This window comes from Coregonus clupeaformis, chromosome 21, assembly GCF_020615455.1.
Source record: "Coregonus clupeaformis isolate EN_2021a chromosome 21, ASM2061545v1, whole genome shotgun sequence".
Lineage (NCBI taxonomy): Eukaryota > Metazoa > Chordata > Actinopteri > Salmoniformes > Salmonidae > Coregonus > Coregonus clupeaformis.
Window position 1 is genome coordinate 39,815,819 of NC_059212.1, and position 20,457 is coordinate 39,836,275.

The 20,457-nt window shown below is 39.2% G+C and overlaps 1 protein-coding gene across 1 annotated transcript in view; it reads right to left on the bottom strand.

Annotated features, from left to right (window-relative positions):
* Positions 1-20,285: 20,285 nt before the first annotated feature.
* Positions 20,286-20,457, bottom strand: part of LOC121534479 (extensin-like) — an 831-nt gene continuing 659 nt past the window's right edge. Inside the window, exon 1 of the mRNA XM_041841073.2 lies at positions 20,286-20,457. This exon is cut by the window's right edge and continues 659 nt beyond it. Within this exon, the coding sequence (XP_041697007.2) occupies positions 20,286-20,457 (172 nt within the window).

Consider the following 20,457-nt stretch of genomic DNA (forward strand, 5'->3'; position numbering starts at 1 on the left):
TCCAATGACAATAACACTCTAACTGGGTTTATAACAAGTTCCATGACAATAACACTCTAACTGGGTTTATAACAAGTTCCATGACAATAACAATCTAATTGGGTTTGTAACATGTTCCATGACAATAACACCCTAACCGGGTTTATAACATGTTCCATGACAATAACACCCTAACTGGGATTACAACATGTTCCATGACAATAACACTCTAACTGTATTTATTACATGTTCCATTAAAATAACACCATAACTGGGTTTATAACATGTCCCATGACAATAACACCCTAACTGGGTTTATAACATGTTCCATGACAATAACACTCTAACTAGGTTTATAACATGTTCCATGACAATAACACCCTAACTGGGTTTATAACATGTTCCATGACAATAACACTGTAACTAGGTTTATAACATGTTCCATGACAATAACACTGTAACTAGGTTTATAACATGTTCCATAACAATAACACTCTAATTGGGTTTATAACATGTTCCATGACAATAACACTCTAACCGGGTTTATAACATGTTCCATGACAATAACACCCTAACTGGGTTTATAACATGTTCCATGACAATAACACTCTAACTAGGTTTATTACATGTCCAATGACAATAACACTCTAACTGGGTTTATAACATGTTCCATGACAATAACACCCTAATTGGGTTTGTAACATGTTCCATGACAATAACACTCTAACTGGGTTAATAACATGTTCCATGACAATAACACTCTAATTGGGTTTATAACATGTCCCATGACAATAACACTCTAACTAGGTTTATTACATGTCCCATGACAATAACACCCTAACTGGGTTTATAACATGTTCCATGACGATAACACTCTAACTAGGTTAATTACATGTCCCATGACAATAACACTCTAAATGGGTTTATAACATGTTCCATGACAATAACACTCTAACCGGGTTTATAACATGTTCCATGACAATAAAACCCTAACTGGGTTTATAACATGTTCCATGACAATAACACTCTAACTAGGTTTATTACATGTCCAATGACAATAACACTCTAACTGGGTTTATAACAAGTTCCATGACAATAACACTCTAACTGGGTTTATAACAAGTTCCATGACAATAACACTCTAATTGGGTTTGTAACATGTTCCATGACAATAACACCCTAACCGGGTTTATAACATGTTCCATGACAATAACACCCTAACTGGGATTACAACATGTTCCATGACAATAACACTCTAACTGAATGTATTACATGTTCCATTAAAATAACACCATAACTGGGTTTATAACATGTCCCATGACAATAACACCCTAACTGGGTTTATAACATGTTCCATGACAATAACACTCTAACTAGGTTTATAACATGTTCCATGACAATAACACCCTAACTGGGTTTATAACATGTTCCATGACAATAACACTGTAACTAGGTTTATAACATGTTCCATGACAATAACACTCTAACTAGGTTTATAACATGTTCCATGACAATAACACTCTAACTGGGCTTATAACATGTTCCATGACAATAACACTCTAACTGGGTTTATAACATGTTCCATGACAATAACACTGTAACTAGGTTTATAACATGTTCCATGACAATAACACTCTAATTGGGTTTATAACATGTTCCAGGACAATAACACTCTAACTGGGTTTATAACATGTTCCATGACAATAACACTCTAACTGGGTTTATAACATGTTCCATGACAATAACACTGTAACTAGGTTTATAAAATGTTCCATGACAATAACACTCTAACTGGGTTTATAACATGTTCCATGACAATAACACTCTAACTAGGTTTATTACATGTCCCATGACAATAACACTCTAACTGGGTTTATAACATGTTCCATGACAATAACACTCCTAACTGAGTTTATTACATGTTCCATTAAAATAACATCCTAACTGGGTTTATAACATGTTCCATGACAATAACACTCTAACTGGGTTTATAACATGTTCCATGACAATAACACTCTAACTAGGTTTATAACATGTTCCATGACAATAACACTCTAACTGAGTTTATTACATTTTCCATTAAAATAACACCCTAACTGGGTTTATAACATGTTCCATGACAATAACACCCTAACTGGGTTTATTACATGTCCCATGACAATAACACCCTAACTGGGTTTATAACATGTTCCATGACAATAACACTCTGACTAGGTTTATAACATGTTCTATGACAATAACACCCTAACTGGGTTTATAACATGTTCCATGACGATTACACTCTAAATGGGTTTATAACATGTTCCATGACAATAACACTCTAACTGGGTTTATAAAATGTTCCATGACAATAACACTCTAACTGGGTTTATAACAAGTTCCATGACAATAACACTCTAATTGGGTTTGTAACATGTTCCATGACAATAACACCCTAACCGGGTTTATAACATGTTCCATGACAATAACACCTAACTTGGATTACAACATGTTCCATGACAATAACACTCTAACTGAATTTATTACATGTTCCATTAAAATAACACCATAACTGGGTTTATAACATGTCCCATGACAATAACACCCTAACTGGGTTTATAACATGTTCCATGACAATAACACTCTAACTGGGTTTATAACATGTTCCATGACAATAACACTCTAACTAGGTTTATTACATGTCCCATGACAATAACACTCTAACTGGGTTTATAACATGTTCCATGACAATAACACTCTAACTGAGTTTATTACATGTTCCATTAAAATAACATCCTAACTGGGTTTATAACATGTTCCATGACAATAACACTCTAACTGGGTTTATAACATGTTTCATGACAATAACACTCTAACTAGGTTTATAACATGTTCCATGACAATAACACTCTAACTGAGTTTATTACATTTTCCATTAAAATAACACCCTAACTGGGTTTATAACATGTTCCATGACAATAACACCCTAACTGGGTTTATTACATGTCCCATGACAATAACACCCTAACTGGGTTTATAACATGTTCCATGACAATAACACTCTGACTAGGTTTATAACATGTTCTATGACAATAACACCCTAACTGGGTTTATAACATGTTCCATGACGATTACACTCTAAATGGGTTTATAACATGTTCCATGACAATAACACTCTAACTGGGTTTATAAAATGTTCCATGACAATAACACTCTAACTGGGTTTATAACAAGTTCCATTACAATAACACTCTAATTGGGTTTGTAACATGTTCCATGACAATAACACCCTAACCGGGTTTATAACATGTTCCATGACAATAACACCCTAACTTGGATTACAACATGTTCCATGACAATAACACTCTAACTGAATTTATTACATGTTCCATTAAAATAACACCATAACTGGGTTTATAACATGTCCCATGACAATAACACCCTAACTGGGTTTATAACATGTTCCATGACAATAACACTCTAACTAGGTTTATAACATGTTCCATGACAATAACACCCTAACTGGGTTTATAACATGTTCCATGACAATAACACTCTAACTGGGTTTATAACATGTTCCATGACAATAACACTGTAACTAGGTTTATAACATGTTCCATGACAATAACACTCTAATTGGGTTTATAACATGTTCCAGGACAATAACACTCTAACTGGGTTTATAACATGTTCCATGACAATAACACTCTAACTGGGTTTATAACATGTTCCATGACAATAACACTGTAACTAGGTTTATAAAATGTTCCATGACAATAACACTCTAACTGGGTTTATAACATGTTCCATGACAATAACACTCTAACTGGGTTTATAACATGTTCCATGACAATAACACTGTAACTAGGTTTATAACATGTTCCATGACAATAACACTCTAATTGGGTTTATAACATGTTCCAGGACAATAACACTCTAACTGGGTTTATAACATGTTCCATGACAATAACACTCTAACTGGGTTTATAACATGTTCCATGACAATAACACTCTAACTAGGTTTATTACATGTCCCATGACAATAACACTCTAACTGGGTTTATAACATGTTCCATGACAATAACACTCTAACTGAGTTTATTACATGTTCCATTAAAATAACACCCTAACTGGGTTTATAACAGGTTCCATGACAATAACACTCTAACTGGGTTTATAACATGTTCCATGACAATAACACTCTAACTAGGTTTATAACATGTTCCATGACAATAACACTCTAACTGAGTTTATTACATTTTCCATTAAAGTAACACCCTAACTGGGTTTATAACATGTTCCATGACAATAACACCCTAACTGGGTTTATTACATGTCCCATGACAATAACACCCTAACTGGGTTTATAACATGTTCCATGACAATAACACTCTGACTAGGTTTATAACATGTTCCATGACAATAACACCCTAACTGGGTTTATAACATGTTCCATGACGATTACACTCTAAATGGGTTTATAACATGTTCCATGACAATAACACTCTAACTGGGTTTATAACATGTTCCATGACAATAACACTCTAAATAGGTTTATTACATGTCCCATGACAATAACACTCTAACTGGGTTTATAACATGTTCCATGACAATAACACTCTAACTGGGTTTATAACATGTTCCATGACAATAACACTCTAATTGGGTTTGTAACATGTTCCATGACAATAACACCTAACCGGGTTTATAACATGTTCCATGACAATAACACCCTAACTGGGTTTATAACATGTTCCATGACAATAACACTCTAACTAGGTTTATAACATGTTCCATGACAATAACACTCTAACTGGGTTTATAACATGTTCCATGACAATAACACCTAACTAGGTTTATAAAATGTTCCATGACAATAACACTCCTAACTGGGTTTATAACATGTTCCATGACAAAAACACTCTAACTGGGTTTATAACATGTTCCATGACAATACTCTAACTAGGGTTTAAAAAATGTTCCATGACAATAACACTCTAACTGGGTTTATAACATGTTCCATGACAATAACACCCTAACTGGGTTTATGACATGTTCTTTGACAATTACACTCTAACTGGGTTTATAACATGTTCCATGACAATAACACTCTAACTGAGTTTATAACATGTTCCATTAAAATAACACCCTAACTGGGTTTATAACATGTTCCATGACAATAACACCCTAACTGGGTTTATTACATGTCCCATGACAATAACACCCTAACTGGGTTTATAAACATGTTCCATGACAACACTCTAACTGGGTTTATAACATGTTTCATGACAATAACACCCTAATTGGGTTCCTAACATGTTCCATGACAATAACACTCTAACAAGTCCTGTACTCAGGTTTACAAGCAGATGACTGTAAATGGCATATATATTATTATTATTATTAACTGAAGTTTATAACATGTTCCATGACAATAACACTCTAATTGGGTTTACTAACATGTTCCATGACAATAACACTCTAACTGGGTTCATAACATGTTCCATGACAATAACACTCTAACTAGGTTTATAACAGGTTCCATGACATAACACTTTAACTGGGTTTATAACATGTTCCATGACAATTACACTCTAACTGGGTTTATAACATGTTCCATGACAATAACACTCCTAACTGGGTTTATAACGTGTTCCATGACAATAACACTCAACTCGGAGTTTATTACATGTACCATAAAATAACACCCTAACTGGGTTTATAACATGTTCCATGACAATAACACCCTAACTGGGTTTATTACATGTTCCAATACAATAACACTCTAACTGGGTTTATAACATGTTCCATGCACAATAACACCCTTGGGTTTATAACATGTTCCATGACAATAACACCCTAACTGGGTTTATAACATGTTCCGCATGACAATAACACTCTAACTGGGTTTATAACATGTTCCATGACAATAACACTTAATTGGGTTCATAACATGTTCCATGACAATAACACTTAACTGGGTTTATAACATGTTCCATGCGCAATAACACTCTAACTGGGTTTATAACATGTTCCATGACAATAACACTTAACTGGGTTTATAACATGTTCCATGACAATAACACCTAACTGGGTTTATAACATGTTCCATGACAATAACACTCTAACTAGGTTTATAAATATGTTCCATGACAATTACACTCTAACTGGGTTTATAACATGTTCCATGACAATAACACTCTAACTGGGTTTATAACATGTTCCATTACAATAACACTCCCTAACTGAGTTTATTACATGTTCCATGACAATAACACTCTAACTAGGTTTATTACATGTCCCATGACAAACACCCTAACTGGGTTTATAAAATGTTCCATGACAATAACACTCTAACTGGGTTTATAACAAGTTCCATGACAATAACACTCTAATTGGGTTTGTAACATGTTCCATGACAATAACACCTAACCAGGTTTATAACATGTTCCATGACATAACACCCTAACTTGGATTACAACATGTTCCATGACAATAACACTCTAACTGAATTTATTACATTTCCATTAAAATAACACCATAACTGGGTTTATAACATGTCCCATGACAATAACACCTAACTGGGTTTATAACATGTTCCATGACAATAACACTCTAACTAGGTTTATAACATGTTCCATGACAATAACACCCTAACTGGGTTTATAACATGTTCCAAAGACAATAACACTCTAACTGGGTTTATAACATGTTCCATGACAATAACATGTAACTAGGTTTATAACATGTTCCATGACAATAACTTGCACTCTAATTGGGTTTTATAACATGTTCCAGGACAATAACACTCTAACTGGGTTTATAACATGTTCCATGACAATAACACTCTAACTGGGTTTATAACATGTTCCATGACAATAACACTGTAACTAGGTTTATAAAATGTTCCATGACAATAACACTCCTAACTGGGTTTATAACATGTTCCATGACAATAACACTCTAACTGGGTTTATAACATGTTCCATGACAATAACACTGTAAACTAGGTTTATAACATGTTCCATGACAATAACACTCTAATTGGGTTTATAACATGTTCCAGGACAATAACACTCTAACTGGGTTTATAACATGTTCCATGACAATAACACTCTAACTGGGTTTATAACATGTTCCATGACAATAACACTCTAACTAGGTTTATTACATGTCCCATGACAATAACACTCCTAACTGGGTTTATAACATGTTCCATGACAATAACACTCTAACTGGGGTTTATTACATGTTCCATTAAAATAACACCCTAACTGGGTTTATAACATGTTCCATGACAATAACCTCTAACTGGGTTTATAACATGTTCCATGACAATAACACTCTAATTAGGGTTTATAACATGTTCCATGACAATAACACTCCTAACTGAGTTTATTACATTTTCCATTAAAAATAACACCTAACTGGGTTTATAACATGTTCCATGACAATAACACCTAACTGGGTTTATTACATGTCCCATGACAATAACACCCTAACTGGGTTTATAACATGTTCCATGACAAAACACTGACTAGGTTTATAACATGTTTCCATGACAATAACACCTAACTGGGTTTATAACATGTTCCATGACGATTACACTCTAAATGGGTTTATAACATGTTCCATGACAATAACACTCTAACTGGGTTTATAACATGTTCCATGACAATAACACTCTAAAATAGGTTTATTACATGTCCCATGACAATAACACTTAACTGGGTTTATAACATGTTCCATGACAATAACACTCTAACTGGGTTTATAACATGTTCCATGACAATAACACTCTAATTGGGTTTGTAACATGTTCCATGACAATAACACCTAACCGGGTTTATAACATGTTCCATGACAATAACACCCTAACTGGGTTTATAACATGTTCCATGACAATAACACTCTAACTAGGTTTATAACATGTTCCATGACAATAACACTCTAACTGGGTTTATAACATGTTCCATGACAATAACACTCTAACTAGGTTTATAAAATGTTCCATGACAATAACACTCTAACTGGGTTTATAACATGTTCCATGACAAAAACACTCTAACTGGGTTTATAACATGTTCCATGACAATAACACTCTAACTAGGTTTAAAAAATGTTCCATGACAATAACACTCTAACTGGGTTTATAACATGTTCCATGACAATAACACCCTAACTGGGTTTATGACATGTTCTTTGACAATTACACTCTAACTGGGTTTATAACATGTTCCATGACAATAACACTCTAACTGAGTTTATAACATGTTCCATTAAAATAACACCCTAACTGGGTTTATAACATGTTCCATGACAATAACACCCTAACTGGGTTTATTACATGTCCCATGACAATAACACCCTAACTGGGTTTATAACATGTTCCATGACAATAACACTCTAACTGGGTTTATAACATGTTCCATGACAATAACACCCTAATTGGGTTCATAACATGTTCCATGACAATAACACTCTAACTGTGGTCCTCTGTAGCTCAGCTGGTAGAGCACGGCGCTTGTAACGCCAAGGTAGTGGGTTCGATCCCCGGGACCACCCATACACAAAAATGTATGCACGCATGACTGTAAGTCGCTTTGGATAAAAGCGTCTGCTAAATGGCATATTATTATTATTATTATTAACTGAGTTTATAACATGTTCCATGACAATAACACTCTAATTGGGTTTATAACATGTTCCATGACAATAACACTCTAACTGGGTTCATAACATGTTCCATGACAATAACACTCTAACTAGGTTTATAACAGGTTCCATGACAATAACACCCTAACTGGGTTTATAACATGTTCCATGACAATTACACTCTAACTGGGTTTATAACATGTTCCATGACAATAACACTCTAACTGGGTTTATAACATGTTCCATGACAATAACACTCTAACTGGAGTTTATTACATGTTCCATTAAAATAACACCCTAACTGGGTTTATAACATGTTCCATGACAATAACACCCTAACTGGGTTTATTACATGTTCCAATACAATAACACTCTAACTGGGTTTATAACATGTTCCATGACAATAACACCCTTGCTGGGTTTATAACATGTTCCATGACAATAACACCCCTAACTGGGTTTATAACATGTTCCATGACAATAACACTCTAACTGGGTTCATAACATGTTCCATGACAATAACACTCTAATTGGGTTTATAACATGTTCCTGGCAATAACACTCTAACTGGGTTTATAACATGTTCCATGACAATAACACTCTAACTGAGTTTATTACATGTACCATTAAAATAACACCCTAACTGGGTTTATAACATGTTCCATGACAATAACACCCTAACTGGGTTTATTACATGTTCCAATACAATAACACTCTAACTGGGTTTATAACATGTTCCATGACAATAACACCCTTGCTGGGTTTATAACATGTTCCATGACAATAACACCCTAACTGGGTTTATAACATGTTCCATGACAATAACACTCTAACTGGGTTTATAACATGTTCCATGACAATAACACTCTAATTGGGTTCATAACATGTTCCATGACAATAACACTCTAACTGGGTTTATAACATGTTCCATGGCAATAACACTCTAACTGGGTTTATAACATGTTCCATGACAATAACACTCTAACTGGGTTTATAACATGTTCCATGACAATAACACCCTAACTGGGTTTATAACATGTTCCATGACAATAACACTCTAACTAGGTTTATAACATGTTCCATGACAATTACACTCTAACTGGGTTTATAACATGTTCCATGACAATAACACTCTAACTGGGTTTATAACATGTTCCATTACAATAACACTCTAACTGAGTTTATTACATGTTCCATGACAATAACACTCTAACTAGGTTTATTACATGTCCCATGACAATAACACCCTAACTGGGTTTATAAAATGTTCCATGACAATAACACTCTAACTGGGTTTATAACAAGTTCCATGACAATAACACTCTAATTGGGTTTGTAACATGTTCCATGACAATAACACCCTAACCAGGTTTATAACATGTTCCATGACAATAACACCCTAACTTGGATTACAACATGTTCCATGACAATAACACTCTAACTGAATTTATTACATTTTCCATTAAAATAACACCATAACTGGGTTTATAACATGTCCCATGACAATAACACCCTAACTGGGTTTATAACATGTTCCATGACAATAACACTCTAACTAGGTTTATAACATGTTCCATGACAATAACACCCTAACTGGGTTTATAACATGTTCCATGACAATAACACTCTAACTGGGTTTATAACATGTTCCATGACAATAACACTGTAACTAGGTTTTATAACATGTTCCATGACAATAACACTCTAATTGGGTTTATAACATGTTCCAGGACAATAACACTCTAACTGGGTTTATAACATGTTCCATGACAATAACACTCTAACTGGGTTTATAACATGTTCCATGACAATAACACTGTAACTAGGTTTATAAAATGTTCCATGACAATAACACTCTAACTGGGTTTATAACATGTTCCATGACAATAACACTCTAACTGGGTTTATAACATGTTCCATGACAATAACACTGTAACTAGGTTTATAACATGTTCCATGACAATAACACTCTAATTGGGTTTATAACATGTTCCAGGACAATAACACTCTAACTGGGTTTATAACATGTTCCATGACAATAACACTCTAACTGGGTTTATAACATGTTCCATGACAATAACACTCTAACTAGGTTTATTACATGTCCCATGACAATAACACTCTAACTGGGTTTATAACATGTTCCATGACAATAACACTCTAACTGAGTTTATTACATGTTCCATTAAAATAACACCCTAACTGGGTTTATAACATGTTCCATGACAATAACACTCTAACTGGGTTTATAACATGTTCCATGACAATAACACTCTAACTAGGTTTATAACATGTTCCATGACAATAACACTCTAACTGAGTTTATTACATTTTCCATTAAAATAACACCCTAACTGGGTTTATAACATGTTCCATGACAATAACACCCTAACTGGGTTTATTACATGTCCCATGACAATAACACCCTAACTGGGTTTATAACATGTTCCATGACAATAACACTCTGACTAGGTTTATAACATGTTCCATGACAATAACACCCTAACTGGGTTTATAACATGTTCCATGACGATTACACTCTAAATGGGTTTATAACATGTTCCATGACAATAACACTCTAACTGGGTTTATAACATGTTCCATGACAATAACACTCTAAATAGGTTTATTACATGTCCCATGACAATAACACTCTAACTGGGTTTATAACATGTTCCATGACAATAACACTCTAACTGGGTTTATAACATGTTCCATGACAATAACACTCTAATTGGGTTTGTAACATGTTCCATGACAATAACACCCTAACCGGGTTTATAACATGTTCCATGACAATAACACCCTAACTGGGTTTATAACATGTTCCATGACAATAACACTCTAACTAGGTTTATAACATGTTCCATGACAATAACACTCTAACTGGGTTTATAACATGTTCCATGACAATAACACTCTAACTAGGTTTATAAAATGTTCCATGACAATAACACTCTAACTGGGTTTATAACATGTTCCATGACAAAAACACTCTAACTGGGTTTATAACATGTTCCATGACAATAACACTCTAACTAGGTTTAAAAAATGTTCCATGACAATAACACTCTAACTGGGTTTATAACATGTTCCATGACAATAACACCCTAACTGGGTTTATAACATGTTCCATGACAATTACACTCTAACTGGGTTTATAACATGTTCCATGACAATAACACTCTAACTGAGTTTATAACATGTTCCATTAAAATAACACCCTAACTGGGTTTATAACATGTTCCATGACAATAACACCCTAACTGGGTTTATTACATGTCCCATGACAATAACACCCTAACTGGGTTTATAACATGTTCCATGACAATAACACTCTAACTGGGTTTATAACATGTTCCATGACAATAACACCCTAATTGGGTTCATAACATGTTCCATGACAATAACACTCTAACTGTGGTCCTCTGTAGCTCAGCTGGTAGAGCACGGCGCTTGTAACGCCAAGGTAGTGGGTTCGATCCCCGGGACCACCCATACACAAAAATGTATGCACGCATGACTGTAAGTCGCTTTGGATAAAAGCGTCTGCTAAATGGCATATTATTATTATTATTATTAACTGGGTTTATAACATGTTCCATGACAATAACACTCTAATTGGGTTTATAACATGTTCCATGACAATAACACTCTAACTGGGTTCATAACATGTTCCATGACAATAACACTCTAACTAGGTTTATAACAGGTTCCATGACAATAACACCCTAACTGGGTTTATAACATGTTCCATGACAATTACACTCTAACTGGGTTTATAACATGTTCCATGACAATAACACTCTAACTGGGTTTATAACATGTTCCATGACAATAACACTCTAACTGAGTTTATTACATGTTCCATTAAAATAACACCCTAACTGGGTTTATAACATGTTCCATGACAATAACACCCTAACTGGGTTTATTACATGTTCCAATACAATAACACTCTAACTGGGTTTATAACATGTTCCATGACAATAACACCCTAACTGGGTTTATAACATGTTCCATGACAATAACACCCTAACTGGGTTTATAACATTTTCCATGACAATAACACTCTAATTGGGTTCATAACATGTTCCATGACAATAACACTCTAACTGGGTTTATAACATGTTCCATGGCAATAACACTCTAACTGGGTTTATAACATGTTCCATGACAATAACACTCTAACTGGGTTTATAACATGTTCCATGACAATAACACCCTAACTGGGTTTATAACATGTTCCATGACAATAACACTCTAACTAGGTTTATAACATGTTCCATGACAATTACACTCTAACTGGGTTTATAACATGTTCCATGACAATAACACTCTAACTGGGTTTATAACATGTTCCATTACAATAACACTCTAACTGAGTTTATTACATGTTCCATGACAATAACACTCTAACTAGGTTTATTACATGTCCCATGACAATAACACTCTAACTGGGTTTATAACATGTTCCATGACAATAACACCCTAACTAGGTTTATAACATGTTCCATGACAATAACACTCTAATTGGGTTTATTACATGTCCCATGACAATAACACTCTAACTGGGTTTATAACATGTTCCATGACAATTTAGATTGTTTAATAGTCACAGATACAGGGTTCCAGTTGTGATTGCAGGGTACAGTGGACATCTTAGTCTCCGAGCTCCATCGTCCAGAACTAAGTGAAATAGAATAATGAAAACGGTAATAAACAACATCAATAGAACTGATCATAACTGTAGCACTGTTAAATAAATACATGTCCATTGGGTTGGAGGCAGAGTAAAGACTGTTGAGGGGGGGATGACCATACGGGGAGCAGCATGACCATTGGGGTGGAGGCAGAGTAAAGACTGTTGAGGGGGGGATGACCATACGGGGAGCAGCATGACCATTGGGGTGGAGGCAGAGTAAAGACTGTTGAGGGGGGGATGACCATACGGGGAGCAGCATGACCATTGGGGTGGAGGCAGAGTAAAGACTGTTGAGGGGGGATGACCATACGGGAGCAGCATGACCATTGGGGTGGAGGCAGAGTAATGACTGTTGAGGGGGGGATGACCATACGGGGAGCAGCATGACCATTGGGGTGGAGGCAGAGTAAAGACTGTTGAGGGGGGGATGACCATACGGGGAGCAGCATGACCATTGGGGTGGAGGCAGAGTAAAGACTGTTGAGTGGGGGATGACCATACGGGGAGCAGCATGACCATTGGGGTGGAGGCAGAGTAAAGACTGTTGAGGGGGGGATGACCATACGGGGAGCAGCATGACCATTGGGGTGGAGGCAGAGTAAAGACTGTTGAGGGGGGGATGACCATACGGGGAGCAGCATGACCATTGAGGGGGTGTGTGGACCAAGTTAAATAAAAACAATGCAAAATTATACCAAATATACATATTAACAACTGCAACAGTGATGAATGTCGTTGGGGTGGTGGCAGAGTAAAAGTCTGTTGGGGGGAAAATATCCATAGGGAGAGTAGCTGGGGAGAAATGTCCATAGGGGGAGTAGCTGGGGAGAAATGTCCATAGGGGGAGTAGCAGGGGGAGGGGGGAGAAGGTAGCTGACTAGTGGTGGCTATTCAGCAGCCTGGTCTGAGGGTAGAAACTATTGGCCAGTCTTCCAGTTTTTGCCATGATGCTCCTGTACTGCCCACGTCTGAGTGATTGAAGCGGGGAGAACAGGGCATGGCTTGGGTGGCTGGGGTCCCTGATGATCTTCTTGGCCTTCCTGCGACACATGGTGTTGTAGGTGTCATGTAGGGCAATGGTGCATTTGGCTGCATGTATCACCCTCTGAAGCACCTTGCGGTCCGCAGAGGTTGAGTTGCCGTACCATTCTGAGATGCAGCCCGACAGTATGCTCTCGACGGTGTTCCTGTAGAACACTGTGAGGGCCCTCGGGGACAGGCCACATTTCTTCAGCATCCTGAGGTTGAAGAGTCGCTGTCGTGCCTTCTTCACTACGGTGTCTGTGTGGTTAGACCATTTCAGCTTCTCTGAGATGTGTACGCAGAGGAATTTTAAGTTATTGACCGTCTCCACGGCAGCCCTGTTGATAAGTATGGGGGTGTGTCCCATGACAATAGTTCATGAAAATAACACAAAACACTCTAATTAAGCAATAAGGCCGGAGGGGGTGTGGTATATGGCCAATAAACCATGGCTAAGGGCTGTTCTTAAGCACGACGCAACGCGGAGTGCCTGGACACAGCCCTTAGCCATGGTATATTGGCCATATATCACAAACCCCAGAGGTGCCTTATTGCTATTATAAACTGGTTACCAATGTAATTAGAGTAGTTAAAATAAATGTTTTTTCATACCTGTGGTATACAGTCTGATATACCACAGCTGTCAGCCAATCAGCATTCAGGGCTCAAACCACCCAGTTTATAACTAGGTTTATAACATGTTCCATGACAATAACACTCTAACTAGGTTTATAGAATGGAAACCTCCTGGAATTTACGCTGACAACATTTTTGTTCATTGAAATTCTAGGGGCTCGAGATATAGCACCAGTGAAACGGGAATAAAAATATGGAGAAAACAAAACAGAGCTAAAATGATGAAACTGTTTATATTCACGCCATGATCTTGCTCCTAATGCTAACCATCATTTCAGTGTTGTTATCTGACTCAATCCCCTTCTGAAAATAACAGAGGGTTAAATCTACACAGGTGCCAGTGCTTAGTAAATCTGGACTTTTCTCTCATGCAAATGCTTAGTAAATTATTCCCACAGTCTCAATTGAGTTTGCCTAACTGTTTATATCTCTGGCTCTTAACTCTGTACGTGGCTCTGGTAGTAATATCCTAGCTGTCCCATAACTCAGCCAACAGTCACAGATAAACCAGTTTATTCACAGCCCCAGTGCTACGACCATGACTTATCAGCTAATTACTTACTCTATTTTCATTTCAGCCACAAACAGATCTCCCCCCTCCACCCCTCTCTCTCTCCTGCATCTCTTCCATCTCTCATTTCTCTCCCCCTCTCTCACCCCATTTCATTTGACATTTTAGTAATTTAGTAGACACTCTTATCCAGAATGACTTACAGTTAGTGCATTCATCTTAGACAACCACACATGACTGTCGTAGTAAGTTAACTCTACCTCCCCCTCCCTCTCGCCCCATTAACCCCCCCATCCATAGGGATAGATAGATAGATAGATCAGCACTGACAGCTTCATTCGTGGCAGCATTAGAGAGGAGGGAGAGCATTAGCTGTTAGCGATGATGCTAATGCCATGGTTAATGTGAGCCTCATCAGAGGAAACAGGGCTGTACGTGAGCAGGCTGAAGAGTAGGGAGGAGAAAGGGGAAGAGGGGGGAGAAGGAGGTGATGGCAGTGGGGGAGAGGGGGGTGATGGCAGTGGGGGAGAGGGGGGTGATGCCAGTGGGGGAGAGGGGGGTGATGGCAGTGGGGGAGAGGGGGGTGCTGGCAGTGGGGGAGAGGGGGGTGATGCCAGTGGGGGAGAGGTGGGGGAGGTATGTGTGGGGGGGTGGGGATAGGGAGATAGGTGGAGGAGGGAGTGAAGGGGAGAAGAGAGGGGGAGGAGAGATGAAGGATGAGGGGGCAGTGATGGGGAGGAGGGGATGGGGAGAGGGGATGGGGAGACGGGGAACTCGAAGGGGGAGTACAGGAGGGGAATACAGCACATTGATCGGTGAGGGACTGAGATATGGAGAGCAGAGATGGAGGGAAAAGAGAGGTGAAGGGTTATGTGGAGTGGTGGGAGGACTAAGAAGGAGGAGAAAAGAGAGATGAAGGGAGGGATTTGGACTTGAATGGGGAAGGGTTCCTTTGATGGAAGAGAGGGCATGAAGAGGTGAGGAGTCAGGGAAGGTGAATGGGTGTGTGTCCCAGCCCTATTCTTCTGTATATCTCTCCCTCCCTCCATCCATTGACCTCCCTCTCTCCCTCCATCCATTGACCTCCCTCTCTCCCTCCATCCATTGACCTCCCTCTCTCCCTTCAGCCATTGACCTCCCTCTCTGCCTCCATCCATTGACCTCCCTCTCTCCCTCCATCCATTGGCCTCCCTCTCTCCCTCCATCCATTGACCTCCCTCTCTCCCTCCATCCATTGACCTCCCTCTCTCCCTCCATCCATTGACCTCCCACTCTCCCTCCATCCATTGACCTCCCTCCCTCCCTCCATCCATTGACCTCCCACTCTCCCTCCATCCATTGACCTCCTCCCTCCCTCCATCCATTGACCTCCCTCTCTCCCTCCATCCATTGACCTCCCTCTCTCCCTCCATCCATTGACCTCCCACTCTCCCTCCATTCATTGACCTCCCTCGCTCCCTCCATCCATTGACCTTGCCCTTCATGTTGAGAAACATTTAACCTCTGACAAAAGATGATAAGGAAATACAATCAGCTCTGAATCAATAAAGAAAGAAACACAACACAGAGTATAAAGACATAATATGTTGTTGTTCAGATGAGTTGAAGCAGAACTGAAGCTCTGTCTTTACACCTAGTACAAGGTCATCTGCTGCAATGATGTTTCTACGGTATGTGTCTGCATGCTGTTTGCCCCGAACGATCACATTGACTGACGCACGCACACACACACACACACACACACACACACACACACACACACACACACACACACACACACACAAACACACAAACACACACACACACACACACTGCTGTCCGTCTGTCTCCTATTCTGTAGACTGTAGACTGTACTTCCCCGGTAACCGAGAAAGGGCTGCTACTCTTTGGAGTTCTGAGAAGCATTTACAGTGAGGGAAAAAAGTATTTGATCCCCTGCTGATTTTGTACGTTTGCCCACTGACAAAGACATGATCAGTCTATAATTTTAATGGTAGGTTTATTTGAACAGTGAGAGACAGAAAAACAAAACAAAAAAATTGAAAATGCATGTCAAAAATGTTATAAATTGATTTGCATTTTAATGAGGGAAATAAGTATTTGACCCCTCTGCAAAACATGACTTAGTACTTGGTGACAAAACCCTTGTTGGCAATCACAGAGGTCAGATGTTTCTTGTAGTTGGCCACCAGGATTGCACACATCTCAGGAGGGATTTTATCCCACACCTCTTTGCAGATCTTCTCCAAGTCATTAAGGTTTCGAGGCTGACGTTTGGCAACTCGAACCTTCAGCTCCCTCCACAGATTTTCTATGGGATTAAGGTCTGGAGACTGGCTAGGCCACTCCAGGACCTTAATGTGCCTCTTTTTGAGCCACTCCTTTGTTGCCTTGGCCGTGTGTTTAGGGTCATTGTCATGCTGGAATACCCATCCACGACCCATTTTCAATGCCCTGGCTGAGGGAAGGAGGTTCTCACCCAAGATTTGACGGTACATGGCCCCGTCTATCGTCCCTTTGATGCTGTGAAGTTGTCCTGTCCCCTTAGCAGAAATACACCCCCAAAGCATAATGTTTCCACCTCCACGTTTGACGGTGGGGATGGTGTTCTTGGGGTCATAGGCAGCATTCCTCCTCCTCCAAACACGGCGAGTTGAGTTGATGCCAAAGAGCTCGATTTTGGTCTCATCTGACCACAACACTTTCACCCAGTTCTCCTCTGAATCATTCAGATGTTCATTGGCAATCTTCAGACGGGCCTGTATATGCGCTTTCTTGAGCAGGGGGACCTTGCGGGCGCTGCAGGATTTCAGTCCTTCACGGCGTAGTGTGTTACCAATTGTTTTCTTGGTGACTATGGTCCCAGCTGCCTTGAGCTCATTGACAAGATCCTCCCGTGTAGTTCTGGACTGATTCCTCACCGTTCTCATGATCATTGCAACTCCACGAGGTGAGATCTTGCATGGAGCCCCAGGCTGAGGGAGATTGACAGTTATTTTGTGTTTTTTCCATTTGCGAATTATCACACCAACTGTTGTCACCTTCTCACCAAGCTGCTTGGCGATGGTCTTGTAGCCCATTCCAGCCTTGTGTAGGTCTACAATCTTGTCCCTGACATCCTTGGAGAGCTCTTTGGTCTTGGCCATGGTGGAGAGTTTGGAATCTGATTGATTTGATTGCTTCTGTGGACAGGTGTCTTTCATACAGGTAACAAACTGAGATTAGGAGCATTACCTTTAAGAGTGTGCTCCTAATCTCAGCTCGTTACCTGTATAAAAGACACCGGGGAACCAGAAATCTTTCTGATTGAGAGGGGGTCAAATACTTATTTCCCTCATTAAAATGCAAATCAATTTATAAAATTTTTTACTTGTGTTCTTCTGGATTTTTTTGCTGTTATTCTGTCTCTCACTGTTCAAATAAACCTACCATTAAAATTATAGACTGATCATTTCTTTGTCAGTGGGCAAACGTACAAAATCAGCAGGGGATCAAATACTTTTTTCCCTCACTGTAAATACAGGCAACAAACAACACCAACAGATAAACAGAAACAATCATAGACAACAGATCCACTCACGAAGCTAGAGGCAGGGTTGGCTGGAGGAGGGCTCTCTGTGTCTGTGTTGTGATTTAGGCCACACACACACATGCACACACACACACACAAACACATAATTCCTCTCTCTCTGGTTGGCAGCTGGCCTGGGACAGTGTCTAAAATCAAATACGCTGTCAGAACAGAGAAAGGGACAAGGATAGGGACACCTAGGACAGAGGAAAGGAGGGATGGGCAGAGAGTGAGATAGGGAGGGAGGGAGGGAGGGAGGGAGGGAGGGAGGGAGGGAGGGAGGGAGGGAGGGAGGGAGGCAGGGAGGGAAAAGATGGCTGGGTAAGAGAGTATGAAGGCTTAGAAGGAAAAGTGGATGAGATGGACAGATGAAGAATAGAGAAAATGAGAGATATATGGAGGTAGAGAAAGGGATAGATTAGGGGGAGCTATGTGTTAGTGATAGAGAGATGGAGAGATGAGAGAAGTCGAGAGAGAGAGAAAAATGAGCGATGGAGGTGATGTGTGTCATGGAGATGGACAGATAGAGAAAATTATAAAAAGGAAGGGAGTGGATGTGAAAATAAATAGAGATAGGAGGGGTAAAGATACAGAGAGGGAGAGAGTGTGAAAATGGAGAGATATGGTGATCTGAGAGGAGCATTTAGAGAGAGAAAATAGATGGATACAGAAGTATGGATTTAGGGAGAGAGAGACTTACCCCTTTTAATTGAGATGCCTTCCCTAAGATGGAACAAATAAATAATTACACACATTATTGAGAGAGGGGCGAGGAGAGAGGGAGGGAGACAATGAGGGAGAGAGAGAGAGAGAGAGAGAGAGAGAGAGAGAGAGAGAGAGAGAGAGAGAGAGAGAGAGAGAGAGAGATGTAGAGGATGTGAGAGGAGTTGCTATTTGTCCTCAGGCTGCTCTCTTCCAGGAAGGACAAGGATGAGTGGGAGGCGAACATCGTTTACCAACACAAACAGCTTGTGTGTGTGTGTATTCAGCTTTTCACTGCAGCCAGAAATAACATTATATAACAGTCTTGAAATCAGAATACATCATGGCAATACAGACTAGCAGATGTAAATAAGCTTTTAAGATAGCAAAATCAGGCAGATCACTCAAGAGTGACTTTGAAATTGGACGTCTATCCATGTCCTGAGGACATCAGGAAATGTATTCAAAACCGGCCACTAGGGGCAGTAGTGAGTGCTATTACCATCAAGTAAGCTTGGGTTTTGCTAGGGCATTGCAGACAGAGGTGGGGTGTGGGGAGTGGGGTATAGGGAGTGGGGTGTGGGAGGTGGGGTGTTGGGTGTGGGGTGTTGGGAGTGGGGTGTTGGGTGTGGGGAGTGGGGTGTTGGGAGTGGGGTGTTGGGTGTGAGGAGTGGGGCGTGGGGAGTGGGGCGTGGG